Source organism: Thermobia domestica, chromosome 2 (genome assembly GCF_964235325.1).
Source record: "Thermobia domestica chromosome 2, izTheDome1.hap1.1, whole genome shotgun sequence".
NCBI classification, from domain to species: Eukaryota; Metazoa; Arthropoda; class Insecta; order Zygentoma; family Lepismatidae; genus Thermobia; species Thermobia domestica.
In genome coordinates this window covers 249,196,070-249,221,487 of record NC_137455.1, presented here as the reverse complement: position 1 = coordinate 249,221,487, position 25,418 = coordinate 249,196,070, and the positions used below count along the sequence as shown (strand labels likewise).

The window sequence follows — 25,418 nt, the reverse complement described above, 5'->3', positions numbered from 1 at the left end:
ATACGTAAATATCATAGGGCATAGCGAATGGTGTGGTCCCTGTGATCCCAGTGGCCTCCCTGAATGGGTCTTGGGGGCTAACTTCAAAATTTTAAATAGCAACATGAGTCGAGTGGTACCTCGTTCGATAAATCTTGCAAAATCAATCATCTTGCAGGAGAAAACGATTGAGGTGAAATGGCACTGTTCTCAAAAGGTCGTCGAAACATAGTATCCGTGTCAGAGAAAAGGTTTAGTACCTGTAGGATGAAAGCGATTGGAGATAAATCAACAGAAGGAAAACTGAAGTAGGTAACTGACTTAAGGCACATCGAGAAGTGTTGTCGGGGTGACTCCCGGAGCCGTCTGAAGGGTATCCGAGGCCAACTTGAAAATTTCAAATAGCAACTTGAAGCGAGATAGGAGCCGCGGTGGCTCAGTGATAGAGCGTTCACCTCTGGTGCTTGGGTTCCTGGGTTCAAACCCTGCTCCCGCCAAGTGAACTAAATGGTGGACAAACACCGTGTGCATGGGTTTTCGCGGTGTTCTTCCACTTTCTTTATTCCACCATTTCATTCATCTCTCATCATCACCGTCTCCTTTAGCCTTACCGGCATAAGTGTGGGACGTAAAACTCAAAAATTTCATTTCATTTTTTTGTAGCGAGTAACATCACATTAGATACACAAAGGAATATTAAACAGATTCTGTAATAATACGAGGGTAAATCAACTGAAAACCATAAAAGTAGAAATAAAAATCCGCATATGGCGCCAGTGAGCTGTAAGTTGGCATGCCTGTTTACGATAGTATGCCGGATGTCTCCTAGGTGGCAGCAGCCGGCAGATGCACAAACACCGGCGCAACAATAGTTCCAAAATGGCAGCCCCACTAGCCACATGCACCAGCGAGGAGCAGCGTTCTGTGATTCGGTTTTTGCGAAGTGAAGGTGTGAAACCGATTGACATTTTTAGGCGAATGAAGGTTCAGTATGGAGATGCGTGTTTGTCACAGCCACAAATCTATGAATGGTGCCGGAAATTTGCAAATGGTGTTACGCCTGTGGCCGATGTTCCACGCCCCGGCCAGGCTCGGCGCGTAATGACTCCAGAGACCATTGCAGCCGTTGAAGCCATCGTTTTGGAAAACCGCCGTGTGACAATAGACGAAATTGCAGCATGTGTACACATGAGTCATGGATCGGCACATCATATTGTGAATGATGTTCTCCAGTTTCATAAGGTGTCTGCAAGATGGGTGCCCCGACAACTGACGTCTGAACTGAAACAGCGACGTGTTGATGCGTGCGAAGACCTTTTGTGGCGTGCTGAACGTGACGGTAATGCCTTCCTGTCACGAATCGCCACTGGTGACGAAACATGGGTGCATTACCATCAGCCTGAAACAAAGGCTCAAAGAAGCAATGGGCGGCAGGAAGTTGTACTCCGATGAAGAGGTACGCAACGCGGTGCACGAGTGGTTGCGCCGTCGCCCAAAATACTTTTTTCTGCAGGTATTCAGGCTCTTCCGAAGCGCTGGCGGACTTGCATTGAACTTGGAGGGGACTATGTTGAAAAGTGATTTACTTCTGTACCCTGTGTGACCAATAAATAATATTTTAAAAAATAATTATGGTTTTCATTTGACTCCCCCTCGTATTTTGGACATGAGATATCGTTTTCAAAATGATCGCCAAGATATGGTGACTGTGTCTAAGAAAACGTATAGTGCCCATAGTATAAATACGGTTAGAGATAAATAAAAATAACGAAAATTAAATAGGAAAACCACGGACGGCATTCCATGGCTCGAGAATGATACAACAGAGATAAAAATGTTAGAGTAAAATTGCCACCCATAATGTACAGAGAGAAATCCAAGTCCTGCAAAATAATCTCTCCCTGCGCTCTGTGAGTGGGGTGGAAAATAACTGTGAAAGTTCACATGAGAACGCTACTTTAATTCGCAAATTAAGCCTACGCTACAAATAGGTATGGTGTGGTTGAAACATTTGTTTGTGAGGATGACGCTGTAGTAACTAAAAAAAAGGTATGTAAATGGTAACGCATATCTGTATGGCTGAGTATGATTTGATGCGAAAACAGAAGGAACGTTATACGAAAGAAGTTGTCAAATAATGCAGTTGCTAGAACTTACAAACGTATGAATTTGCCAATCTAGGTCGCCACAGAATCTTTAATGCAATGCGTGCTGGTTATTCGGAAAACATTTCGGGGATATACGTACGCACCATTTCATCCCTGAAACTCACAATATGACATGAGTGCTAATAGTTAATCAAAATGTAACTGTGGCCATCCGCATTAACTTAGTGCACTAATTCTCTATTCCTGAAGTCTGCCTTCCAAACAGCATTGGGTAGGTCAAGCGTACGCCCGAACCGTTGTCCGGTCGGACATTCTGAGTGCGAGTACCTGTTTTTCCAGTCCCACTAGACGAATGTCCGGATGGAACCGTCTGTAAAATGCCACGGGCGCTAACTTCCCTCATCCGTGCTTCTCTAATCCAGCCTGGGCTTTAGGTGACTGAACGTGATAAACTAAATTCAAGTCTCTTGCTACAGCACATTGCGCATGAGTTCTAAAGCTCCAAGCAAAACTCAAACCATCTGAAAAATATTCTTTTCAGAAATCAAAATAACTAAAACAATATTGTTTGACTTATGAAATAACGAAGTGCCAGTACTTTGTACACAAAAACGTTCGTAGTAATTTCGGTTATTAGTGTTGTTCCTGAATCCTCGTGTAGAACGCCGTCATAGAGCAGACGCACCCTCGTTGCCTCATGCGCATCGGTTCAACAGACACTTGTGCCCAATACACACACACCAGTACAGTACATGCTGCCTCCAAGCTTCGAACCAAGATTTTACAGACGAAGCCTCTTAAATGAGTTAAATGAGAGACACTGTTAGTAGCAAATCTGCCAAAAGCAAAGGCTTAGAGTGACTACTTATGTAACTGTCGGACAAACACTTTTTCGTACGTATTCTTATTATCTCTACGAATTAGTATTAATAGTAGTTGTTGTACTTCTTACTTTCTTTTTATTGACTGAAATATTGTCGTTCATAAGAATATGACTGATTATACTCCAAACGAAATTGTTGACATGCTACTTATTTTGGGTGAATGTCGCAAAAATTATCATCAAGCTGCTGCTTTATATCAAACCCGTTATCCAGATCGACGGCCACCAAACCATACAGTGATCAGACATATTGAAGTAAGAGCCCGTGAGGGTCACCTGATGCGTGTAAGGTCAGCTCGCAACTACGACGATGATGCACGAATGATAACTATTTTAGCAGCAATTCACATCAATCCCCATATTAGTAGTAGACAGATGGAGAGGGAGAGGGAAATAGGGATACCTAGAAGAACTCCCTTAGGCTCTTGAAAACGGTAAAATATCATGCCTGCAAACGACAAGTTACACCGTATGGAGTTTTGTCAGTGGGCACGGGAAACGCGTAGATTTTTTTTAAAAAGATATGTCATGTTTTCGGACGAAGCTACATTTCGCAGTACTGGTGAACTCAGTAGGCATAACTGTCACTATTGGTCAGATGTCAATCCTCGTTGGCATAGGGTAGTAGATGCTCAACACCGTTGGACTATTAATGTCTGGTGTGGCATTGTCAATGAATATCTAATTGGTCCACACTTCTTCGATCGAAACGTAACTGGTAACATTTTTCTGGACTTCCTCAGACACGATTTGCCATTTTTGCTTGAGGATGTGGACTTAGAGATACGACAAAGAATGTGGCTGCAGTTAGATGGAGCGCCACCCGCTTGTGAGCGAAGAGTGGTGCAGTATTTGAACACATGTTTCAATAGGAAATGGATTGGGAGGAACGGACCAGTAGTATGGCCTACACGATCCCCGGATTTAACCTCACCAGACTTTTATCTGTGGGGATATTTGAAGACCGTTGTGTATGAACGCCAACCAACAACCAGAGAAGATATGATAGAGCGAATTCGATTAGCTTGTGCACAAATCGCACGGAACGTTTTATTGAATACTGTAAGACATTTTCACAGAAGGATTACTTTATGTATTCAAGCACATAGAAATGTCGTTGAACACAATTTAGTTCGCGCGTGAATGGTGTGTGGACTGACGAAGAAAACTACGCTGGATGTGAGAGGACTCACGAAGAAAAAGCACCCCGGACGTGAGAGGCGAGGGGACTCACGAATGAAAAGCACCCCGGACGTGAGAGGCGTGGAAACTCACGAGGCGGGTCCCGAACTGATCACTCTTGCTACGTAACTCAAGCGCGAAGTTGAGCCCCTGGCATTGGCGAACAGAGCCATATCCAACCACATACCGGTGATATCTGCTACGCCGATAGAGTTATCCGCTTCCGCTATAGGTGTAACCAAGAGGTGCTCCCAGCTTGGACGCAAAGTTAGTGTGTCACGATTTGGGGACTCTTCGTGAAATCAGGGGCGGATGATCCCCTCAGATGGCTTCAGAGTCCAAATTAGATTTCCCGGGTTGTCCCGTCAGGGTGATCAGTGCTCTTACCTCCTTGTGGTTGGGATTGTCCACTATCCAAGGTAATAATTCCTTGTAGATCCCAGGGAACACTGTGTGATCAGTTAGGCTGATTCCACTGTGGTCTCGGGTGACGCTAAAGGTATAAGCTCCTTGGAGGGCTAAAAGAGCAATAATACCCCATATACCTTTTCCTTGTATCCTATCCCTTTGTCCTTACTTGTACCTTCCTGTAACCCTTTAACATCATATTCTCTCCATAATGAAATTGCCGAAGAACAGGAAAGTAGAGTGCGTGATCAGATTTCCCGTGTTGTGTGCTGGTTAAATGTAGAATGCACAGTTGGTGATTCACACATACTTTGGTTTTAAGTTCGTTAGCGGGATCGATGATTACTTACCGGACTCACGAGGTTGTTGTCCTCTCTAACCGTATTCATACTATGAACATTTGGCGCTTTCTTAGACACAGTCATCATCTTGGCGGTCATTTTGAAAACGGTGTTCCATGGCGAAAACATTCCTACGAAAGCTGTTAAATATTCAGTTTTTAACGAACGTGGAATTACTCGCCCAAATTTGCTATTTAAAACTTTTATTTTCGCCCCGGATACCTTTCAGGCTGCTCCAGGAGTCACCCCGACAATACCTCTCGATGTGCCTTACATCAGTAATCTACTCCAGTTTTTCTTCTGTTGATTTATTTCCAATCGCTATCATACTACGGGTACTAAACCTTTTTTCCGACACGGATACTATGTTTCGGCGGCCTTTTGAGAACAGTGCCATTTCACCTCAATGGTTTTCTCCTGCAAGATGTTTGATTTTGCAAGATTTATCGAACGAGGTACCACTCGACTCATGTTGCTATTTGAAATTTTGAAGTTAGCCCCCAAGACCCATTCAGGGAGGCCACTGGGATCACAGGGACCACACCATTCGCTATGCCTTATGATATTTACGTATTTCATTTTTTTCCCATTCGTTTGCCTTCCATGGTTTTCATACTACGGGTACTGGAGTTTCCGAACCATATCATGGCGGCCATTTTGAAACTGGTGCTCCATATGGAACATCTTTTGATACAGCGTTACTTAGCTTCCCATGAGGTATTACTCGACCCATTTGACATTTCAAAGTTACCCCCCGTTGCCCCCATTTGCGGCGGGCGGGGAGGGGTACTTTTGGCGGAATTGGTTTTCCCCCTTAGCAATATATAACGTGTACTTCAAATATTTCTTCTATGTTTTATCATTTTTCAGATATTTCCGTGGATCGGTTAACATGGCCCACCCTGTATACAAGTACAGTAGACTCGTTAACCCATCATCACGGGATTGTGTTCTGGTTAGATAACGAAACAATCGGTTAAAGCGAAAAGCGTATTTCATAGTGCTAGCCTAAATTGTGTATCATTTTTATATATGATTAAAAAAAACAGCCTTACAGTATTATAATTCAATAAACTTAACTTACGAAAATCAAAAATTTCGACAACAACCTGCTCTAGCAACACTTGGTTGAACGAAATACTGTATACTGAACAAAGTACAATAGACTATCACACAAACCACACACTTATTTACAGTGTATGTGCATTAATTGAAAAAAAAACTGAAAAAAAAATTAAAAAACTATAATACTAAATGAAGTATTGTACTTTATTCTATTATTGATATGATACGTGTATGTTTCTTATTGTCGTGAAGTACCGAGCGCGGCTGACTGTGAGAACAAAAATGACTTATTTCTGGAAGATGGATGATTAAGAGTAGAGATACAAAAAAGCCGGCTTTTTTGAATCGATGGTTTTTTTTACATAAAAAGCCGGCTTTTTTGGAAAAAAAACGAGAATTTTGGAAATTTTCATGATTTTTCTATATAAATAGTTTTCTTATAGTAAGTTTTATATTAGATAAGAATTCCATGACCTAAATGCCACATTTCGCTCTGAAATTCACCATCAAGATGGATGGAGCGCATGTTTTACGAATTCAAGCTAAGATGAAGAATGTAATATTTGAGGACAATTTTAGAGGCTATTTAACTTTATTTTAAGTTTTGAGTTATCGACCTTTTTTATCTTCTCTAGATCGTTTTAGTTTGTCATCCGTGTTTCATTTCTAAGAGCTTAGTACTCTAGCTTCTAGCGCAAAAGTTAAATTTATGTTTACCTATATATTCGTCAAAGCGTACGTTTTTCAATATATCCGTCAAACCGTACTTCCACATTTCTGTTATACTGTAGCTGTGCAATGATTTAGCAATAATTTTCCGGATACAATTTTGAATACCAATTTACACGAATAGTCAGTAGCGGATCTAGAAAAGTACTTTGGGAGGCGTTTCTCTGATTGTTTCGTTTTCTAAAATGTCCTAATTTTATTTGGGAGGTGCTTGAAGTTTATGAGTACAGGCGTAACTAATATTTCGTTTCTTTATATGTTTAGCAATAATCTTCCAGATACAACCTTGAAGATCATTTTATACTGAGTATCAGTAGCGGATTTTGAAAAGTATTTTGGGAGGGGTTTTTCTTACTAATGTTTGATTTTTCTAAACATTCGTAATTTTTATTTGACGGGAGCTTAAAGTTTATGAGTAAAGGCATAACTAATAGATATTTCGTTTGTTTTAGACATTCCGTAACTTTAGGGAACAGGCTTCAGTCCGAAAGACCGACCCCCTAACCTTCGCAAAACCGTCACTGCTGGTAATTAGTAATAATAACGATTTAAAAACAATAAGAAAGGAAGTCGGCCAACTCATGCTATATTGATAGTTATTGATAGCTTGGGAAAAGCATGCGTTTTACATTTTAGATCGACACAATAACATGTTGGACTATCTACATTTTAGATACTATTATGTATGTATATTACCTTGTATTTAATGGATTCTTCATTATCGTATCCAACCCATTGATTGCCATTAACTGCATAAGGAACTTTTTGCTGATCATCCCAAACAACTTTCCACTGACCAGATTGTAATGCTTCGCAAATCTGAAACAATTTTAAAAAGTTAAATAAATCTTCAATAATTTCCATTTCAAATATTCTGGGTCTCCTACACCAAAGGCGCTTACGCTAACCACTCAACCTCGAAAGAGCTCAGTCATCTTCCCATTTGTCTGCATTATTTGATTCACCCACAGATTTGTCATATATATTTGCACTTGTCATTGGTTTTAGCATTTTCGTGGAGGGTTCGAACTAGTCACAACCTGTAAGCTGAACACATTCAGAAACTAAAAAAATTACGTTCATTGTGTCTGATAAAGAACTTCGTGCTTGAAACAAGCGTTTCATTTTTCTCTGAACATCTTTCTTCAGCAAAAGAATCGGTTCTCTGTATTGGAAAGAGGGAAGGGCGAATTCATATTTTATGCATGGATAACATTTTAAGAAGTATATACAAAACATGCCACTTCCGACGATAGCCCTGAAGCATTTCTTTTAGCGGTGTATTACTGGCTGTCCCCTGACGTTCATCCCCCTACCCTCTCAAGTTGTAAATTGAAAAAGGACAGAAACATTCCAGATTTCACACACACAGATTTCAGTTGACAGTAATAGAAAACATTGTGAACATTATAAAAGAATAATCATATTTTTACGTTTACTAATAAAATAATACAGAATTTCATAAACATTCAATAAGTATACATTTACATGGGTCAATTCATATACGAAATTGCATAATAGTAATGTAGTAGTATATACACCTATATTAATATATTTATATTAATAGACATGCTCAAAAGAAAAAGGAAATCAATTTAGTTAATCAAAATATATACATTCTATTATTTTTATTATTCTATTGTTCGCTTGTATCTGTTGTACTAGAGAAGAAACACCTCCTCCAGTTCCCTTCCAGGCGGCAACGTACCAAGAACTGACGCTGACGAAACGTTGCCACGTTGGACCGCAATAGATATACGTTGGAATAAGAAGGATGCTGAACGAACATCTCCAGAAACGATAGATATGCGTCTGTCTACCTCCCTAAAATCAAGGCTTCTAGAACCCCAAGCTCCACTGGTCTCGATAGCTATTGGAGCAAATATAAATTTATCGAGATTATTATATTTCCTTTCCTTTTCTGCCTCTCTACGTTTAGCAACTTCTCCAGCATTCACAACGGTCAATGGGAGGCTTGAATGGGCGAATGTGTCTGAACATGTAAAATCCCATACTAGAGATTTTCCTCTCATCCAAGGTATTAATGTCATGCCATCAGGTCGTTTACCATCGGAACGACAACAGCCTGACGGTTCACGAATCGAAGGAATTCCTGCCGTCGTGAGAGCTCGCAAAATGATGTGATTAACAGATGAATGTCTGGTGTTTCTGCCTATGCTCTTCATGCATGAGAGGCCATGCAGGCCGCGTTGCGTAACTTGATCCCCGCAAGCTGGACAGCGATGTGGCTCACAAACAGCTGAACCTAGTCTTAGGGCTACTGCGATTCGAAAGGTTTCATTAGACATGTGAAGACCTAATTGGGGAGAAGGTAACGCATTTAACCATGCACCAGCATGGGGAGATGACGCAGCAAGAAGTCTAGCTTTATCCTCTGGAACAGCAACGGATTGTAAAAGAAGTTTATGGAAATGTACCGCTATTGGTGTGTACCAAGATGCCTGTGAACCTCTTTTGCTGATTTCTGGAAGGTCCGTATCTGCTATATTTATCCATTTGGTAGAGCCTTCTTCAACTATCCCATCTGGATCCAGATGGTAGCCTTGAGGAAGGAGAGCCTCGATTAAACGAAGGGATCCGTGGTAGGACGCTAAAAAGGTAGGAATCGCCATATCAACGGTTCGTCGAATACCAAGGCCTCCTAATCCAACAGGTAAGGATGATTGCATCCAAGATTCGTCACTCAAGGAGCAGTTCAAAATTGACTCCAGACCCATTTTGAGGATATGATCATATTTCTTCAGCAGTAGAGTCTCATTCCAAGATGGAAAGCACCGTAGAAAGTAGTTTAGGCGAGGGATTGACAATGAAGCACGTAGAAGAAAAGAAAGGTCCGTGTGCTGAAATCGAGTCAAGACGAGAAAGAAAATATTCTAATTTGGATATTTTGTTTGATAGCACAGTTGTAAATGCTTCCTTTGTGAGAGCAGAACCCAGAAGACAAGCATCCTGTTTGCTTAGGAGACGTATTTCTGGGGAAACTTCTCCAAATCTTCTGAATAATTGGTCGGATGTGACTTCATCTGATCCAAGAAAACCAACTTCGCATTTTGAGAAATTCAAATGTAAGCCAAGAGCTGATGCTTTCTTATTTATATGTGTTAACGTTGAAAGGACTGCCTCAGGTTTGTCAGCAATAGTCCCATCATCCAAATACCAGATGTTTAGCTCAGTATTAATCGAATGTACTAAAGAATGTATTGTTATGGCAAAAAGTGCTGGGCTCAAGGGATCACCTTGTTGTACTCCTCTCTGGGATGAAATACTGTCTTGGCCTAAGAATAGGTTACTGGGTTGAGCGTAACACTGGTGAACATATGGGTATATTGCGGGAAAGTATTTTAATACCTCAGTGATTTAAATCTACATTTAAATCAGAATGATTTATCAGAATTAATCCAATGCTTCAGATTAAATAAGAATTAATCCAATGCTCCAGATTAAATAAGAATTAATCCAATGCTCCAGATATATCACTTGACTAACTTCTTACTAAGTCCAATAAATTATTAGAGTCGACCAACTGCTCACTTAGACGATTTATGAAGTTCACTTTAACGAAACAGTTTTATACAAATTAGATATCTGGATGGATACTTAAGTATTGTTAGCATATTTAAAGTACTATCAAATATCATGACATATAATTATTAGTTTTAATTAACTGAAATGAGATGAAAACCAAAGCCCGCTGGCAAAAGGTTAACTATTAAGTTTTAAAATGCCTGTACCTTTTCAAAGTAATAAACGCTGGTACCGTACGGTATTGGTTTCAAGGCAAATAGTTGTTTCTGTGTGATTAGTTACTTCGAAATAATTTTAAAAAATAAGCAAAGATTTTCGAGATATTCGAGTCGAATAAATATTTTGACGAGCGGTCTCGACTCGAATTCGAGTCGAAATTCGAGACATGTCTCGACTCGTGCGCATCCCTACTTCTCGGTTCGGCTCCATAGTGAATAAGCTGTGAGCAGAGCCGCTCGAGCCGTTGACAACCCTAAACCCCGGCCGAGTAGTTTTGAACATGTTTGGCCGGCGCCCTATAACTTTTAACAAATTTTGGCTCGAGCCTGAATACTTGATCCTCCGGAATTCAAATTCCAACCTCATGAACAACGTTCTTGTTTTCTAGACCACTACTACCTAGGTCGCAGTCAACTAGTTCTTAGTATTCAGATACATACCGCCTATCTTTCATGTTTATACACAGTGTTCTAATAATAATAATAATAATAATAATAATAATAATAATAATTATAGTTATAATAATAATAATTTGTGGTAGAAGGAGTAACATTGGTAATAATTATATTGTCTATGTGGAATAATTTAAGAGAGCACTTGAAACTACATACAAGATTTAGCTAAATTTGGCTTGACTCGACTCGAAACTCGAGCAAAAGTCGAGTCGAGTTGAAGGAAATTTTTCGAGCCGAGTTCTCGAGTCGAGCTAAAAGATGTCTGTTTCGAGTCGAGTCGAGTTTCAAAGAAAACTCGCTCGAACTCGCTCGTGCCCATCCCTAAACATAATACACGTTGTACTGTAATTTAAGTCAAACATCATAAAACTATCATTTTTGGTACCGTATGCAAAAATAGTCACCACCACCCGAAAAGTCTCTGTCCGTCCTTTACCCCCTAAGAAATTGAAATTAGCGTCGTCACTGTTGTAAAATCGTGCCTCAGAAGACGGCAGATAGGAGGAAATAAACAGTTTAAACGTGGTTAATATGCAGCGACTGAGAGCAGTATCTCCTTGTTCAAAAAATGAAGCAGTTCTTCGCTCCGATTGAAGTATTAAATAGCTAGTACTTAAAGCCCGTCACCGGAAAAGACATTCTTTTCTATTGAAACTGATACTCAAGAAATTATTGCCATAACATCGCCCCCTCTTGAATATTTTTAAAATCCTTTTTTTTTCCTGACCCTCTGGAAACTAAACAACCCATAGGGCGAAAAAATGGATGTGATTTTCAAACTCTGTAGTTTGTTTAGTAAAATTAATTGGCTACACAAATCTTCCGACAAAACCTTCCGTTTTTAGGTGAGACATAGCACCGTATTTCTTGCACGTTGATTTTTTCAATCTGGAGAACGAAAACCGGGACAAACAGGCATCCCGAAAGCCTTTTTCGGTACAGTTAATTCTTTCATTGAAAACCGGGATTGTCCCGGAAAACTGGGACGTCTGGCAACCCTAGTTTGGGCTATTATAGTTTGCGAAAAATGGGCTATTAAACTTTTTGAAAAGTAATTTTTCTGCTTCTTTTGTCGGGACCAACTTTAGTAATATGATATTTGCGACAAGTACTTTTACTAATTAGTACTTTTTTTTTTTAGTTCTTTGAATGTTATTTATAATTGAGACAATACATGTGCCAACTAATTTATGAGATTGATTAAATTAGTTACTATAAACAAATATACGATGTCGTCTTCGTCTTCATGTAATTCAATTTGGATTTTTTTTTTCCATAAGATTTTGTCTAATGCTGCCCAATATTCAGATATCCAGATTTTAGTATTTCATTATCCGAAGTCCGTTTTCGGTTCTTGACATTTCATTATCCGAAATTCTGCTTTCGGTTTTTGACATTTCATTATCGGAAATCCGGATTTCGGTTTCAGTTGAAATTCTAAATCCGGATTTTGTGAATCTTAATTTTTTTTACAGCGCTAATTTTGTGTATTTAGTTATCAGCTTTGATTCCCTAAATTTATTTTACTGGAGAACAATTACTGTCTTAATAAACTGTATAAAGCACTAACTTTTCAATTGCAATGGTTATACAAGGTAAACTAATCTATGAATAAGACACTGGTGAAAATTATATATACTACATACATAATTGAATTGCGTCAAACCTTGAAGACTTATGTCCAGATAATTTTTATATCCATTCATTCTTTCCTTTTTACGCAAACCTTTTGTGAATACGTGGATAATATATACCTGTGTTTGATACAGAAAGCTCCAGGTTTGATTCCCAATTATAGGAGGCACACATATAGCTATTTTCTATTTAAAATTTTTATGTTAATTTCACCCGAAATTTTTGCATAATATTAGAATAATTTACATATCTATAGGTTAATTAAGAATATATAAGTTAGTTAGGTTAATTAGTATATAGAATAGGTGAATTAAACATTGTCATTTGGAATATAAAAATGTATGTAGGAAAGAAAACTTAACTTGGAAAAGCACCACTGAGTTTAAAAAAAAAACAGAAAATGTTCCGTAGCAGTTAAAAGCTGTGTACGTGCACCCAGGATTGCTATCTAAAGTTAAAGAAGAATTGTGATATGAGAGAAATTTTATCTAGGTCATATATTTAAATCATACTTCTAACTTAGTTAGGTAGAAGTGAGCAGAGTTGCTAACGTTGCTGCAGATAGTGTCCTGGCGACATAGATCCTAATACATTAGCTTTGTGTATTTCTGCTCAGATATTTTAGCAAGTGGGTTAGAAGTCTTGGGAACAATAAGGTGTTAGATTTTCTTCAAGTGACCATTTTTGACACTAGAAACTTCGAAAGCGTCGGTTGGATCCCGCCAGAAAAAAAGCCTATATTTTTTTTCTTCAAAGCGCGGTTTCGACAAGGAAGAGCTTCTGCTCTTCCTGCGAGTGGGTTTTCCCCCCATTGAAAATTATGAATGCAGTCATATCTTAGCATTATTACATATTTAGAATTGTAGAAATGTAAGATAAGATGTAATTTTGGTCAGAAAAGATTTTTCGTTGTTACCTTAACTTTAAAACAAAAGCTTATTACTTTACTGTGCTTGGTGTTGACATTGCTGTAATTGAGACGACAGCGATACGCAGTACCGTGAATGTCATAGCAGCCGATATGTGTATATTTATTGATTATTAATTCTAAATTGAATGTCACTGCTGGAATCCTATGTAAATATAATCAGAAGAATATTAGGTACAATGTAATATAGAATATATTGTTGATTCATGATAATTATTGTAAAAAAAAGTGAAAAACCAATAACAAATGTGTGTGTGGAGGTTGCGAGAGATGACCGCTAGAGTACTCTGGCGAGGTAAACAAAAGCACATGGACTGGTTCGGCAAGGAATGTTGTTTACAAAGAAAATGTACAGTGACACCGGGGAAAACAATACAAAAACAAGTATTTAACATTTGAGTAACAAAGTGTATGATACACCGTTTTAAAGCTTAGTATTTCCTCTATTCGGTGGTCAAATTCAATATAGATGACAAGCAATAATAATCTAAGAATGAATGAAAGATTACATGAAAGTGTACTACCCAGACATTTTGGCGACAAAACCATTAGGGTCCGCGAAAAGGGTCAATACATTGAATTTTGGGTAGGTCAGGAGCGAGCCTTGCAAAATCATGTTCTTTTCTCAAAAAGAAAACTGTTTGACAGGGAAGGAGCGAGTTAGTTGGTGTTAAGACGCGATATACAGAGGTCATCCTCTGTGACAGTTAGTGCAAGACTCATCGTGACAATGGTCTGTTTTGTGAGATAGGCACATTTTAAATAGCCGAATTGCGACGTTACTCGAGATTGAGTTTTTTTTCTTTCGTCTCGATCTGAAATATCAACTCTAGTAAGTCTTTCTCAGAATTTAACGTCATCTCAGAACTTAACTGTGCTTTACGGGCAACACATGTTACGAGACGAGATGTTAAAAAAAAAAGGAAAGTTAGAATTTTTTTTTATAGATGCAGAGACTGAGTTTTGAATCTGCAGCTAGGACAATGAATACTAGCATATAACTCTCGTATGTAGTTTGCCGTGTGATATATATATAAAATTCGAAAAATAAAATTAAGTGCGTCCTATGTGGCCAGTGTAGTGAGAACTTTGAAACTGGACCGTGGAATCAGTACATTTCCAGAGACTTTTGAGGCAATACAGATGAGAATTATCCAGTAGCACTGCATAAACCAGATGTCTTCAAATGGATCCAGAGATACTAAGAGAGAGACACCAGTGCAGCAGAGAAACAACCAGAGCAGCGCCCAGTAGCAGCAATTTATACCTTCTAGGAGGTTCCAGGATGCCGAGCGAACTTCAGTGAGAAGAGAAAGGACTGAAGGAAGAAGACAATGAAGAACGCGTCAAAACAATATGTGCACGAACTATGAACAGAAATATATAATGGCCAAATTTTCATAAAAAATAATAATTTTTTTTTATCGACCGGTCACTTCGATTTAATATGCGTGTGAATATAAAATATTTTTTTATATGTATGTGTGAATATCAGTGTTTAAAATCTGTATGATTTCTGTGGAGGAGTGGAGTGTTTACTTTATCACCATTAAAATTTCAACATAATAACACGGAAGTCTTTCTTGTTCGGATTCCAGACATCAATTAAGGTATGTGCATAATTTCGCATATGTTTTTCTTTTACAGCATGGCAAGAACATGTACAGAGAAGGGTGTATGGTTGTAATCTGACCATTTGAATGGAGCATCTGAGTTGAAGTAAAGCCACTGATTACCTGAGTTAAAGAGTATTTTGTATATTTCAAATCACTTAATTTTTTTTAAAGCTCTACCGAATATTTCTTTTATATCTTAAATATTTTAAGTAATCACAAGTAATTCATATAACTCATTTACATAACTTCTGTTAATTACTTAATTTAAATACTTCTTGGGACTGTCCATTCAGGGCACTCCACCTTTGTGGTGCGAATATTTAAGTATTTTAATTTTGAAATCTGGCTATGCCCAACACCTTCACTTTAGCCCACCACAAAATCTGGCGCCCAGCGTGGGGCGAGATCACTTCAGTGTCACGGGTTGTAATATTAAAAAAAAAAGAAAAAAGTGGATGCTGTCAATGAAATGTTCAGGGCCATACACCAACAATGAAGTAATAAGCTTTGTGTCCGGCAACATTTTATTTACGAATTTTGTTTCTTTGTTTTCTTGTTTATTTCGAAAAAAAAACAGCCAAAATTACATGTTTTATTTGTAAGAATTTAGAGTTATTTTGATTAGAGTTTTTCCATGTGTGCCTGTCGGAAAATTTAAGAGGGGGATAAGATTTATTTTGCGTGTTATTTTTATAAGATACAGAAATTAGCATATCTTAGAAAGTTAGAGTATTTCTATTAAGTTGATGGTGGTCACTAGACTACAGAAAAAGAAAATGGAAGAAGACCTGGTTAACTTTCCGCAGAATCAGCTCGGCGAGTTAGAGTTAGAAGAGAGAATGGCGAATATAGAAAGTCAGGGAGAAGTTAGTAACGGAAACGGAAATCAGGGAAGTCAGGAAAACGAAAAGGAATCGATCCCTGGACCATCCAGTGTTGTGAACATGGAGACAATGGATCCATCTATGAATCCACTGTTTGTAATGTTACAACAGCTGGTAAAGAGCACTGTGAAGGAACTAGTTGATAAGCAGGAAAAAATTGCACAACAGCAGGAAAAGTCAGTACAGCAATTAGTGAAAAGGCAGGAAGTAAATAGCAGTAGATTAATGAGCAGTATAGCTGAACTGAGTACTCTGCTGGATGCAACAGCTGAATCATTCAATGAGCGGTTAGCTGGAGCATGCAACGAGTTACGAGGTTCAATAAAAGCGAATGATGAGAGGGTACAGCAGCTCGAGGCGAGTAACAATAGAAAATTAGATGAGATACAATTAACTTTAGGACAAGACATTGTGAGAGTAGACAACCAGGTAGAAAGCGTCAGGACTTGTGTAGAACAGGTGACAAGTAGGTTGGAAAGCGTTGAGGGTTCAATTGCTCAAGCGGAGAATAATATGCAGCGTGTAGAAATACAGTGGAGAGAAGAAATGGGTCGATTACGCGAAGAAATTGGTCACGAAAACCAGCTTGAAGAGGTGCGGAGCGAATATCGGGATGGTATGCAAGAGATACAACAGAATATTACTTCTGTTTGCACCAAATTAGAGAAAGAACTTGCTTCTTTAAAGAAATCGGTTCGAGAAATTGATGACAGAGGTGAAAGAATAAACAATAACCAACCCGGTACCTCTCGAGACGCTCCATGTTTTGTCTTTCGAGACGAGACAGAATACCGCGTATCGTCAAACGCTCAGCCGCCTGTCTCTACGTGCCAGCTAGCATCAGCTGTGGGACTGATGCATCGTGATCTGTCTCTTCCTTTATTCTCTGGTTTGGAAAGTGAAGTGCAGTCTCATAATTTTCTTGTCGAGCTCAATAATTATTTTGATCTCACGGGAGTACCGGAAGATCGAAAGCTACAGTTTGTCTCGAAATGCTTTAGAAATACATCACTGCAATGGGCTCAAGTAACCTTAATTAAGTGCAAGACGTATCACGATTTTATCATGCATTTCAAACGGACCTATCTGAGCGAAGAGAAGTTGGCGAACTTACGTGCGACCATTCTAACGGCTCGGTTTGATAGCCGCTCAAATAGGCTTCCCACGGAGTACCTTTTAGACTTGCTGCATAAGAATAGTATTTTATCGCCGCCATTAGAACCTCAAGTACTTTTAAAGATTCTGCCAAGACAACTGCCATCTTGGATTTACAGGTCTCTGATATCATCCAAACCTAAAACAATTGAAGAATTGGTTGGTCTGGTGGCAGAATTGCAAGTGACGTATCAAAATAATAGCGGAAACAATAACATTAGAAGGGGGATTAATATGATGTCAATAGAAGAAAGCGATAATGAAAGGTCTAGCGGTACATCGTATAGACATCGCCCATATTCCCCACGAAAGAATCACAATAATCAGAATCGTGGTGGAAATACACAGAGAGGTAGAGGGAACACGAGTAGGCAATTTGGCAACCATGGAACGACATGGCCACTAAGGGATAGAAATGGTGAGAATAATAACAATGAAAGGTCTCAGGGTCGTTCAAACAACCGAGGTTCCTTCAGGGGCAGGAATAATCCCAGAGGTCGAAGGAGATCATACTCTGGTGAAGAGCAGGTTAATAATCTGGAATTCAGTAGGGGTAACGGTTCTTCTAATGAAAGTGAAAACCAAAGATCTAGGTCACAGAGCCCCCGGAATATGAGACAAACAGTTTCTAGACAGTGAGAAATGTACGCACGCTGTCTAGGAGCTACAGATAACTGTTCTCTATCTGATAGTGCTAAATTTTTACCTAGTAGTGTGCGTAATGAGGATAGTTCTTATCATGCTGAACATAGTAAGGGAGAATGCGAAACTCTTGTCAAACAGTTAGAAATTATGGGATTAGAAAATAATAGTCGAGATTGCATACAATGTGACAAAATTATTAATAAACAATATTTTTCGGATGATAAAGGTGCCAAAGGTAAAGATAAAGAATTATGCTTGCTTTTGAGAAGTGGAAAAGAGATTAAATTAAATAAAGGTCTTTTTGATGAATCAAATGCCATTTTTCGAGATTTATTGGAAACAGATGAAAGGGAGAATGTACCTACCAACAATGTACCAGAAGTAGAAACTTGTTTATTTGGTAAAAAAGTATGTGGTCTTCTTGACAGCGGATCATCAATTAGTGCAATTAGTAGCGATCTATGGGCACAGGTAAAGAATACCACCCCACCCCCTGCATTCCTAAAAGCAAACAATATAAAGGTTAGTTCGGCTTTTGGAAAATCTATAGCCAAAATCCTTGGACAAGTGATGCTAGTAATGACATTCAGCAATCAAGAATTCTATACTGTGGGATTAATTGTACAAGGATTAAATCGTCCCTTGATTATTGGGTCACAGTTCTTTGCTGAGAGCAAGGCTGTGCTAGATTATAATGTGGGAGTTTTGAGACTAAATTCACCAACTGAGGTTCAGGTTAGTTTTCGAGATGTAGAAATCGAAGAAAGTGAGTTAGTGGTCAGGAGTTTGACTTTAGAGTTTGAAGATGAAGAGAGATTTTTATATTCTTTTCCCATAGGCGAAATGTGCGAAATAGGTGAAATGGGCGAAACGGGTATAGAATCCATCTATGCATTTCAGATGGATGATGTAAGAAACAGAGAAGGGCATAGTAAGGAGATGACTTCTCTCAGAACCCATCTGGATGATGGAAAATATCCGACAGCTACTGAACTCGCCAATGTAGTGTACAGCCCGAATGAATGGAATAAAGTACAAACTAAAGTCACACCAGATTTTGTGGTGGGCTAAAATGAACGTGTTGGGCATAGCCAGATTTCAAAATTAAAATACTTAAATATTCGCACCATAAAGGTGGAGTGCCCTGAATGGACAGTCCCAAGAAGTATTTAAATTAAGTAATTAACAGAAGTTATGTAAATGAGTTATATGAATTACTTGTGATTACTTAAAATATTTAAGACTAGCAGCGTTCACCCCGCTTCGCTGCGGTCACCCCGGAACGCAATAAACTTTGTTACTTAGATAATTTTTACTTTTTCGCTTTCAAGTGATATGATAAAAACCATAGAAGATTGCAGTAAATGTTAACATTATATCGCCTGTCATTTATGTTAACCCGCCCCGATTCGCTGCGGTCACCCCGGAACGCAATAAACTTTGTTACTTAGATAATTTTTACTTTTTCGCTTTCAAGTGATATGATAAAAACCATAGTAGATTGCACTAATGTTAACATTATATCGCCTGTCATTTATGTTAACCCGCCGAGTGACACGGTCATGCGGGTTGCATATAAATACGTTTATTTTTACCTATGATGAACTAACAAAGGATTTGTACGTTATGGACACTTGAATGGTCAATTATCTCAAGACACTGGTAATTAAAAATTAAAGTGATATGATAAAAACCATCTAGGGTCCAAATCCTAATAACCCCCCAAAAATGAAAGAAATTGGTTCAGCCGTATTAGCGTGATGAGGGAACAAAGGATTTGTACGTTCTCTTTTATATATAAGATATAAAAGAAATATTCGCTAGAGCTTTAAAAAAAAATTAAGTGATTTGAAATATACAAAATACTCTTTAACTCAGGTAATCAGTGGCTTTACTTCAACTCAGATGCTCCATTGAAATGGTCAGATTACAACCATACACCCTTCTCTGTACATGTTCTTGCCATGCTGTAAAAGAAAAACATATGCGAAATTATGCACATACCTTAATTGATGTCTGGAATCCGAACAAGAAAGACTTCCGTGTTATTATGTTGAAATTTTAATGGTGATAAAGTAAACACTCCACTCCTCCACAGAAATCATACAGATTTTAAAAACTGATATTCACACATACATATAAAAAAATATTTTATATTCACACGCATATTAAATCGAAGTGACCGGTCGATAAAAAAAATTATTATTTTTTATGAAAATTTGGCCATTATATATTTCTGTTCATAGTTCGTGCACATATTGTTTTGACGCGTTCTTCATTGTCTTCTTCCTTCAGTCCTTTCTCTTCTCACTGAAGTTCGCTCGGCATCCTGGAACCTCCTAGAAGGTATAAATTGCTGCTACTGGGCGCTGCTCTGGTTGTTTCTCTGCTGCACTGGTGTCTCTCTCTTAGTATCTCTGGATCCATTTGAAGACATCTGGTTTATGCAGTGCTACTGGATAATTCTCATCTGTATTGCCTCAAAAGTCTCTGGAAATGTACTGATTCCACGGTCCAGTTTCAAAGTTCTCACTACACTGGCCACATAGGACGCACTTAATTTTATTTTTCGAATTTTATATATATATCACACGGCAAACTACATACGAGAGTTATATGCTAGTATTCATTGTCCTAGCTGCAGATTCAAAACTCAGTCTCTGCATCTATAAAAAAAAATATTCTAACTTTCCTTTTTTTTAACATCTCGTCTCGCAACATGTGTTGCCCGTAAAGCACAGTTAAGTTCTGAGATGACGTTAAATTCTGAGAAAGACTTACTAGAGTTGATATTTCAGATCGAGACGAAAGAAAAAAAAACTCAATCTCGAGTAACGTCGCAATTCGGCTATTTAAAATGTGCCTATCTCACAAAACAGACCATTGTCACGATGAGTCTTGCACTAACTGTCACAGAGGATGACCTCTGTATATCGCGTCTTAACACCAACTAACTCGCTCCTTCCCTGTCAAACAGTTTTCTTTTTGAGAAAAGAACATGATTTTGCAAGGCTCGCTCCTGACCTACCCAAAATTCAATGTATTGACCCTTTTCGCGGACCCTAATGGTTTTGTCGCCAAAATGTCTGGGTAGTACACTTTCATGTAATCTTTCATTCATTCTTAGATTATTATTGCTTGTCATCTATATTGAATTTGACCACCGAATAGAGGAAATACTAAGCTTTAAAACGGTGTATCATACACTTTGTTACTCAAATGTTAAATACTTGTTTTTGTATTGTTTTCCCCGGCGTCACTGTACATTTTCTTTGTAAACAACATTCCTTGCCGAACCAGTCCATGTGCTTTTGTTTACCTCGCCAGAGTACTCTAGCGGTCATCTCTCGCAACCTCCACACACACATTTGTTATTGGTTTTTCACTTTTTTTTACAATAATTATCATGAATCAACAATATATTCTATATTACATTGTACCTAATATTCCTCTGATTATATTTACATAGGATTCCAGCAGTGACATTCAATTTAGAATTAATAATCAATAAATATACACATATCGGCTGCTATGACATTCACGGTACTGCGTATCGCTGTCGTCTCAATTACAGCAATGTCAACACCAAGCACAGTAAAGTAATAAGCTTTTGTTTTAAAGTTAAGGTAACAACGAAAAATCTTTTCTGACCAAAATTACATCTTATCTTACATTTCTACAATTCTAAATATGTAATAATGCTAAGATATGACTGCATTCATAATTTTCAATGGGGGGAAAACCCACTCGCAGGAAGAGCAGAAGCTCTTCCTTGTCGAAACCGCGCTTTGAAGAAAAAAAATATAGGCTTTTTTTCTGGCGGGATCCAACCGACGCTTTCGAAGTTTCTAGTGTCAAAAATGGTCACTTGAAGAAAATCTAACACCTTATTGTTCCCAAGACTTCTAACCCACTTGCTAAAATATCTGAGCAGAAATACACAAAGCTAATGTATTAGGATCTATGTCGCCAGGACACTATCTGCAGCAACGTTAGCAACTCTGCTCACTTCTACCTAACTAAGTTAGAAGTATGATTTAAATATATGACCTAGATAAAATTTCTCTCATATCACAATTCTTCTTTAACTTTAGATAGCAATCCTGGGTGCACGTACACAGCTTTTAACTGCTACGGAACATTTTCTGTTTTTTTTTTTAAACTCAGTGGTGCTTTTCCAAGTTAAGTTTTCTTTCCTACATACATTTTTATATTCCAAATGACAATGTTTAATTCACCTATTTTATATACTAATTAACCTAACTAACTTATATATTCTTAATTAACCTATAGATATGTAAATTATTCTAATATTATGCAAAAATTTCGGGTGAAATTAACATAAAAATTTTAAATAGAAAATAGCTATATGTGTGCCTCCTATACAATGGAGTCTCAAGGAGCATACATTCTTCTAACTAGTCTCCGTTATATTATTATCAGTGGCGAAGCGTGCTGTAAAAAACTGGTAGACAGACACAAACACACACACACACACACCTGCTTTTTACTTCTATTTTTAGTTTTGATATTTCGTACTGTATAAAGGATGCTGATATACACTAATCACTATTCCAAGTAAGATGACTCCTGATAATTCATAAATATAGTATTAATGTTTGTTTTCAATACTTTTTGCAATAGATGTTCATTCTGTTCCTGTAAGTATAAAATTTTATAATTAATGAAATTTGGTGCATACAGAAGTAGTATTTCTTTTTCCGAAGTATAGATTTTTGAATTGTACCACATTTGCTAGAAATGGGGCATTAGTTCCCCATACCCTCTTTAGGGATAGTTATTTCTAAATACCTTAGCTGTAAAGTAAAAAAAAAAAAGATAGAAATAAAACACCTTACAACACCTAACCTAATACCAAACAGAGCCTACCTTACCTAATACCTTTCAGTCTTGTAAATGAGCTCCATACCCTGTTGTACACCTTGTCTCAAAAAGGTTGAGCGCATTCTTTATTGCTGTTTCGAGGCAAAAATTTTCTAAGTCCAACTTCGGGTATCTTCGGGAAAAAGTAAACCAGGTTCGAACCTCGAAGCCAACCTTTGCAATCGGGAATAATCTTGCAGATGTGTTTTTCTTCTTTTAAATATAATAAGACTTGTTACCAATTATATATAAAAAAGCAACATTGATTGAAATACTTAATGATACAATATTTCGAAACTGTATTAATGCCAGCACATGCTTGTTTGTCATTTTGCTCTCCATACTTAATGGAATATTTAGATACGTAAACGAATCTTTCCATATGTAAAAGAATGGTGAAAGTTAAGACATAGAACATTATTTATTCTCTCCGGAGTACTAAAATTAAAGTCAAAGTAGAACAAAAACAGCGTTTGCAGTGGATATGAATGTAATTATTATCCTAAATACCGCTATATATCGCTAGAAGTATTATTCGAGGAGCGCTTGTGTTAGCTCAGTGGTACGCCGTTGGATTTCAAATCGTAAGGTCGAGGGTTCGATTCCCATCTGAGTCATTGCTTTTTTTATGAAATTCTATTTTCCGCAATGCATGAAAAATTATATAAAATAATTACATTAAAATACGTCAGTTGTATATATATAACATACAATCATTGCAGAACATAGTGATTATTATGTTTAAAATATAACAGGTGTTCACAGTACGTTGGTATTCTATGATATATGTGAATGTTAAATACAAATTAAGAAATAATATCATCGCAATGAATAAATTATGTAGTGTATTTATTTGGAGCTATTTGTCATCGGAAGTTACTTCTGAATTTTCTCATTACAGCAAGTGATTTACGCTTTCTGAAAGGTAAAGAGACTATTCGGGTATAAACAGAAATTATTATACAAACTCAAATCTTCGTTACAAACACAAAACTCCCGATCACCAAAACTATGTAAACAGGAAATTTACGAACACGAAGTCATGTCTAAGAGACTTATTTATACTCGAGAAAGAAGGCAGAATAGGATTTCTTTCCAAAGGATTTCAGTTCAATAATCTGCAAGGCTTTTGTATATGGATGTGGTCCCTTTCTCTCCGCCAATATATATAAAGTAAAAGCGATCGATATTAGTGTCGAATCCATAGTTCTCGTTGTTGCAGAAATAATTACAACTCCGAAAGCGTTAAAGTCCAAATTAAACTCTCATCGTAAAGCTCCTTTGTGGTTAAGCGTATAGCGTACACGCTTTCGGCGTGGGAGACCCAGATTCGGCCCCCAGCGAGAGCTCATGTAGTTCGCGTTAATTAGTAGGTCTACGTCTCATATAGCCTCACAGCTGACGGGACGTTAAACTCAAAATCAATTCAATTGATTCAAAACCCATTATTATGGTGGGCGATAAAGGATGAAAAATAAAATGTCTCAAGTGACTGAGATTAGTGTCAAATCCATAGTTTGAGTTCGTGACACTGTTACAAACACAATGTCATTTAATGCCACGTTTTGGTATGAGCGACTATGCCTCCTGGATTTTGAATTTACAGGAGCAACATCAAAAGCATTGCTCACACAGCTCTAAATGTTTTGATGTATGTATACGTGTATATTCCAGCGAAACTCCGGAATGTCTGGAGCAACTTTTACCTAACATGGGAGACATATTACTTTCAATCTAAGGAAAATAATATTGTGGAATTCAGATACCTCAAAGGATTGAAGTTGGGAAGAGTGGCATGTAAAAATAGTGTAAAATGACTGATTGTAGAGTGTTATCCATTGTTTTCTCGGTCGTTGAGATGAGTAGTGAGGCACTCAATGGCGTTATATCCAAATTCATCCCCATCTTTACAGGATGAGGGGCTTGGAGATATAGTTAATAAAATGTAAAAACTTACTTAAATATTTGTCGAAGTAAGTTTTCTGGGGTCGCGAAAGCGTTTCTAATAACTTTGGAATGTAGTTTGTAACCACTTCAAGATGGGCTTTAATCATATCAATTTCTCACCTTAAGAAGAAATTACCATCTCAACTAGTATATGTATCAAGCTAGCCTTCGCAATCGAGAAAAAATTGTGTAGATGTATGTTTCGTCTTTTAAATGATATACTAAATGTAAAATCAGAGATTGAGTTGGTCGGTGGGTCAAATGGATCAAGATTTATGAGTGGGTCGTAGGCGCGTCGGCGATTTTCTCAAATTTTGCACATAGATAGTACCCCACCAGAAAGCAATAAATCTCGAAACGGTTCACAGTACCATCTCACAGAACTCGAGATAGAGGGATTTGTTTGATTGGCTAAATTAATACCTCAATAATTTATCCTTCTACAAGCGAGATTTCCTTCATCGTTTCCGTGGCGAAGTCAGAAGAATATGCGGCAAGTAAACTTAAGGTTGAAGGTTCGCGCCCACCTTGGGATACTTGCTTTTTTCCCCTAGTGTTTTTTACACTCACCTGAATATAAACAAATCAAGCATATGGGCGATTTAACATATTTTGGGGGAGAAATTTTGTGGTTCGTTGGCGTTTCGTTGAGTCTCTGCCGCTGGTGGTATAATTTTCAAAACCGAAGTGAGGCCACCACTTATCGTAGCTGCGGGGTTCACCAACTTTTGGCGAAATGTCGCCAGTTGCGCATCGGTGGTCCACTGACGCTTACGACGTGCTTTTGCTTAATATGAAAGCAAAAGTAT

The 25,418-nt window shown here is 37.9% G+C and overlaps 2 protein-coding genes across 2 annotated transcripts in view; one reads left to right on the top strand and one right to left on the bottom strand.

The window, feature by feature from the left end:
* The window catches only part of LOC145679387 (putative chitinase 10), a 378,497-nt gene that overhangs the window by 13,121 nt on the left and 339,958 nt on the right, over positions 1–25,418 (bottom strand). Inside the window, exon 11 of the mRNA XM_081749970.1 lies at positions 7,392–7,514. Within this exon, the coding sequence (XP_081606096.1) occupies positions 7,392–7,514 (123 nt within the window). The remainder of the gene's footprint in view (positions 1–7,391; positions 7,515–25,418) is intronic.
* LOC145678926 (uncharacterized) lies at positions 3,499–4,113 on the top strand. Its single transcript, XM_081749535.1, has one exon. It carries the CDS (start codon positions 3,499–3,501, stop codon positions 4,111–4,113), a length of 615 nt encoding a protein of 204 aa, XP_081605661.1.